General features: G+C 41.7%; 1 protein-coding gene across 1 annotated transcript; it reads left to right on the top strand.

The window, feature by feature from the left end:
• The first annotated feature begins 2,368 nt into the window (after positions 1-2,368).
• Positions 2,369-3,649, top strand: LOC127666706 (sentrin-specific protease 2-like). The gene has a single exon (XM_052159656.1). It carries the CDS (start codon positions 2,369-2,371, stop codon positions 3,632-3,634), a length of 1,266 nt encoding a protein of 421 aa, XP_052015616.1. The 3' UTR covers positions 3,635-3,649.
• Positions 3,650-5,579: the final 1,930 nt, after the last annotated feature.

Below are 5,579 nucleotides of genomic sequence, written 5' to 3'. Positions count from 1 at the left end.
AAAGAAGACTGACCAAGACCAACCCAGAGAGAATTCTCTACATAAGACCAAGGCTTTGTAGCAAAATCTACAGAGTTACAATTTGGGGAAGCCTGTCCAGGTGAAGGCAAGACTTGATTTTGTGACATGTCCAGCAAGAGCCTTGGCCATGAAAGCAAGCAGGCATTTTGTACAGAAGCAGAACTTAAAAGTTAGCCTGTTTAATCACTTTGTAGGACTACTGAGGCACTGAAATATTTTGCAACATTCAGCAATATTTGTAAGAGTAGTTCAACTGTACAAGGAAGTGGTCCATCTCAGGCTACCTGACAGGGTACATTCAAGATACAGTAATTTCCTCATGTCTTATGAGAGCTAAAAACAATTTGCTTTTACAGACCTAGCACAGTAAATTTATCCTCTAAACATAATGTTACATTATTCAGTGATATAGGAACAATGTAGTAGTTTGAACTCTTTTCTTCTTTGCATGGGAACAAATTGCTCCAAGGTGTAATTAGAAAGAAGAGAAAGGAGACTGGAACAAACAAAATGACATCTGGGGGTAAAGACAATCAGAAGAAATTCAAAGTTTTTAAAGAAAACAAAGTGCATTTCTTCCTTACAGTAAAACATTGGTATAAATATACTTGCACAATTGGCTTATACTGTCATAGGAAAACAAACAGTGTCTCTCAACTCTTTAATCACATTTCTGTAAAAGTGTCTCCATACATTTGAGAGTAGGTCAAAGAGCTGCTCAAGGGGCCAGAGATGGATCCGTGGTTAAAGTGCTTGCTGTTTAACCATGGTGACTTGATCCCAGGACCCACTGAAACCACATACCTCTCTACTTCAGCTATAATTGAATTCTTTCTACTGTTTTCTAGGGAGAAGTTCAGGGCTTTTGTCATTGCTAGGACTGTAAGCAAAGTAGTGATGTATCATTGTGAGTGGATCACCATTGACAATGGTGAGATTTTATTTATTCTCTTAGGGCAATGTATTGATTCGTGGTGAATTGGTACCAGTTTGGCAAGTTTCCTCCAATATTGAAAAACTGAACCATATCACCCTTCATTCACTCTGAAGGGAAGCTCCTTAGGCAGGAAGGCACCTCAAAAGATTCCAAAATGGTTCCTGAAACTGATCAGATACACTAAGTTCCTTCCATGCCAGAGAACAATAAAAGCTGAAAGTCCCTCTCAGATGAAAGGAAGCTGAGCTGCCAAGAAGACTGTCAAAAGAGCCAACCTCATGCCGGCTGTCTGGAAGACGTTTAGACCAACTGAGGCACTTAGAAAGGACACTGTCCAACCTGTTGAGCCATCTACAGGCTGTGCAGTTTCTCTAGGTTCCCAGCTTTTTGAGCTGTCACCCACGCTGTGTGGGCTTTGGTGATACAGCTGTCTTTGAGTCATTTCTGCTCCTGTAAGTAACCCCTCACCCATATTCCTATAAGTAACCCCAATAAAACTTATTGGTTCACCACGTAGGACTTCGGTAGTATGGGGGCTTTGGTTTGTCCTGGGTTCCTTATCCAGGGTAAACAATGTTCTGTCACACAACAGTACCTACTAGGTTTTATAACTGTAAAATTCTATTTATTCTTTGTAATTAGCAAGCATATTGTGTGTGAGCACATATTTTGAAGGTCACTTATAATTTGAGGGGGCACTTATGGTTTTATAGTTGGCCATGATGGGACAGTTTCCTAGAAGACAAATGTACTACTCAGGACCAACTGAACTAAGCTGAGATGACTTAGGTAACCCCGTGCTCTGCCACGGGGACTTAAATTTGTATCAATTCATTCAAACTTCCCACTCCAGCAAAGGAGCTCTGAAATCCTGGACCCAGGTTGTGTTTGGGGGGGGCATCTACCCTCCAAAATGTTGCTTTGGGGTCTTTCAGGTGACATCACAACCAGCTATGGAACCTTGAAGGCTGTGTCTAGGGGCAACCCCCTGAGTAAGACATCATTCATGAGGTTGCCTCCGATGCTTTCGCTGCTAGGCTTAGGCCTCGTGACTTACTAGTGAAGAAATAAGACAATTGGTCCTATTTCAAAGTTGTATATATTTAGCTGGTTACAGCTACCTATAAGGATACTTCTGAAGTATTCTTAGTTCACCTTGGAGTCTTCTAGAGTGGACCCCTGACCCATAAAGTCAACTCTTTATAAAGAAGAGCCATTCAGAGGCTAATAGCTTTCCTTCCTTGGACCCACCAAGCGTTGGAAGAAGGGACTCTTCAGGCTCAAGGAACATCAACCCAAGAAAACCCACCTGGAGCCAGGCCCACAACTGCTTTTGCTTCAATCTAAAAAGGCAGAACTACAGGAGAACCAACACCCTCGAACAATCAATCTAAAATGCCTGGGATAGGGATGAAGCCCGAAGATGCAGGAAAAGCGCGAAAGCGCAAATTCCAGCGTGAAAGGGGGGCAGAATCTGAGCCTGAAGATTTGGGACAAGTCCCGAGAAAGAAATTCCAGGAGGGAACAGAGACAGTATTTAGAGAGCCTGGCGATGCTCAGAAGACCACCCCTCAGGAGCAACAGCATCCGGACCATCAGGAAGAAGAGCCAGGCAGGGGTCATGTCCTTAAACTCCATGAGGAGAGTCCAAGAAAACAGAAAGTCCTGCAGAATATGAAAGAACCTCCAGAGCAGGCTGAAATGGAGAGGAAGCCTACTGATGGGGGCACGGGTCGCAAGCGTCCCTATTCCTCCTATTCCATCCTGGAGGAAAACGATCACCCCATCCCACAGAAAAAGCACAGAAGGTTACCTCCAGACCTTCAGTGTGTAGACCATGTAAGAGCCGATCCACACAGGCCAGACTTACCGGAAACATCAGCGCAAAGCAACCTGGATAGTGGTAGCAGAGGTACTTTACTCCCCGACAAGACGCCAGTACTTGCTGCAAATAAAAAGCCTCTCGGGGACAAGGAAAAAGGCAGAGAAGTGGATCGGATCATTAATCTTACACAGGAAATGGAGGAAGAAATAAAGAAGGCATTGGGTCCAGGACCTCTAGAGGACATCCTAAGCAGTAGGTTCAAGCTACAAGTCACCCGAGAAGATCTACAGACCCTGGAGAGTGGCCGGTGGCTGAATGATGACATCATTAACTTTTATCTCAACCTTCTCGTGGAGAGAAACGAAGAGCAGGGCTACCCGGCTCTTCACGTATTCAGCACGTTCTTCTATCCCAAACTGAAGCACAGTGGCTACTCTTCTGTAAAAAGGTGGACGCGAGGAGTCGATATCTTTGAGAAAGAAGTAATCATAGTGCCTATCCACCAGCAGGTACACTGGAGCTTGGTGGTCATTGATTTAAGGAAACAAAATATTGCGTACCTCGACTCCATGGGTCAGTCAGGAAATTCAATCTGTGAGACCATCTTTCAGTATCTACAGAACGAAAGTAAGACAAGAAGGAACATCGAGCTGGACCCTTTGGAGTGGAAAAGATACAGTATGACATCAGAGGAGATTCCTCAGCAACTGAATGGGAGTGACTGTGGGGTGTTTACCTGTAAATATGCAGATTACATCGCTAGAGACCAACCTGTCACCTTTACTCAGCAGGACATGCCCTTCTTCAGGAAGAAGATGGTATGGGAAATCCTGCACAGTCACTTACTGTAACAACATCCACCTGGTTGCTATGGTCCCCAGCCCTGTACTTTTCCATCCATGTTTCTAATATACCTCAAGGAGGATGAGTTGAAGAGATTAGAAACACTGAAGGAGCTGTCTGACTGGACGAAGCCCACTCTCTTCAATATAGTGCTATCATGGGCTGTGGGACTGCTGCCCTAATGCCATCTCTAGGATGGGTGCAACTACTGCAAGCTTAGAAACTGCTGCTGTCCAACCCACAGGAGACTACTTGTCCAAGAAATAATGTTATAATGCTGGACTTAGTCAATGAATTGGTGCTTTTGTTTATTTTGTTTGGTCTTTTGGTTGTGGCTTTGATTTTATTCTTTTGTATTTATATTTTTGTGCGTATTTTGCTTTTATTGATGATTTTGTGTTTTTTGTGTCTCCTGGGTTTTTTGTTTGTTTGTTTTGTTGTTGTTTTTGTCTAGTTTTGGCTGTTGCTTTTGTTTATGATTTTGCTTTTATTTTTGTGGTTTGTTTTTATATTTTGTTTGTGTTTTGGGTTTTTTGTGGTTTGTTGCCTTTTGGTTTTTTGTGTATATTTTGTTTTTGTTGATGATTTTGTGTTTTTTGTGTTTCCTGGGTTTTTGTTTTTGTTTTTCTTGTTGTTGATTTTGGTGTAGTTTTGGCTGTTGTTTTTGGTTTTCTTTTTGTGGTTTGTTTTTGTTTGTTTGTGTTTTGCGTTTTTGGGGGGGGTTGTTGGTTTTTGTTTTTTGTTTGTGTTTTTCATTTTGTTTTGTTGTATTCTGTGTTAACTTGAAGTAAGGATAATGGTAAATGACCATTTGTATCTCATATGCCATCTAGCGATGGATTGAATTATTGGGTTTTTTTTTTCCTTTGAAATGTTCTATTCATTTTAAATTCTTCTTTAAAGTTTTTGATATATATTCAGATGGAAATTGATATTTTCTTTTCCTCTTAGATTAACATTTCCACTGTGGAAGTCAGGCTTTTGTTATTTAGTGTTGACACTGTTAGTTATACAATAATATATTTTGCATGTGATGCAATACGTTGTATTTAACCCTTCTATTCATTATCATATGGTTCTCTTTGTACTATTTTTACTTAATAAAGTTTAAAGTTACTAAAAAAACAACTGCTTCTTTGAGATAATAAAGAAGACTGATATCATCTTGGCCCAAGTAATGAGGAGAGGTAACCCAAACCCAGAGAGACAAATGTTCATGTTCTCTCTCTCTTGAAGTTCTTAGTTCAAAACCTCAGATATGAGTATATAATCTCGAGTAACACGTAGGGGGAAGTATTGATTCTGTAATTGGTTCTTGATTGGGTCAACAAAGGAGGTGAAGTCAATTACTTGGTGAAGAGAAAAAAAAGTGGTTCTTCCGGGTCCAAAAAGGAAGAGACTAGAAAGAGGAATTCAGAGCAGGCTTTGGAATAGCAGGACACAACAGCCATGGAGTTCTCAGGGGAACTATTGCTTGTAGCTTCCACCACGGACAGAGGCCAAGGAGAAGGGAAAGGGCTAGTTGATAAAATTAGGACAGGAAATTCTTCACTCAGATATTGCGTCATCTAGCTAGTTTTAAAATATTAAACTGTCTTGTGTTTTCCATTTGCAGTGTTAAGGTGTGCAGGAGGCAAACGAGACAGCCAGGGTGGTAAGGGATGGCTTGGCAGAGCTGGCTGTGAGAGGTTAAGGGAATGATCCCAGCTGGCATTGGGCAGAGCTGAGTGACACTGGCTGCTCCTGATCTCTGAGCCTCTCAGGAAGCTCAGGCAGAGCTCTTGAGAAAGAGCAAGCATGTTTTAAAAATGATATATTACACTAACAGCAGAAAAATAACAAGACCACTGTAAGGAGAGCAGGATAGAGTGGAAAAGCAATAGAGGGAGAATAGCAGGGCACAAATGATGTGAAAAAGTGAATGGGAAAACAGGGAGCATAGATATGGAGGGG

Source organism: Apodemus sylvaticus, chromosome 16, assembly GCF_947179515.1.
Source record: "Apodemus sylvaticus chromosome 16, mApoSyl1.1, whole genome shotgun sequence".
NCBI lineage: Eukaryota > Metazoa > Chordata > Mammalia > Rodentia > Muridae > Apodemus > Apodemus sylvaticus.
This window is presented reverse-complemented; position numbering and strand designations above follow the sequence as displayed.

Excerpts from the sequence above, each read along its gene's own strand:
- LOC127666706 (XM_052159656.1), top strand. The coding sequence starts at position 2,369 with ATGAAGCCCGAAGATGCAGGAAAAGCGCGAAAGCGCAAATTCCAGCGT.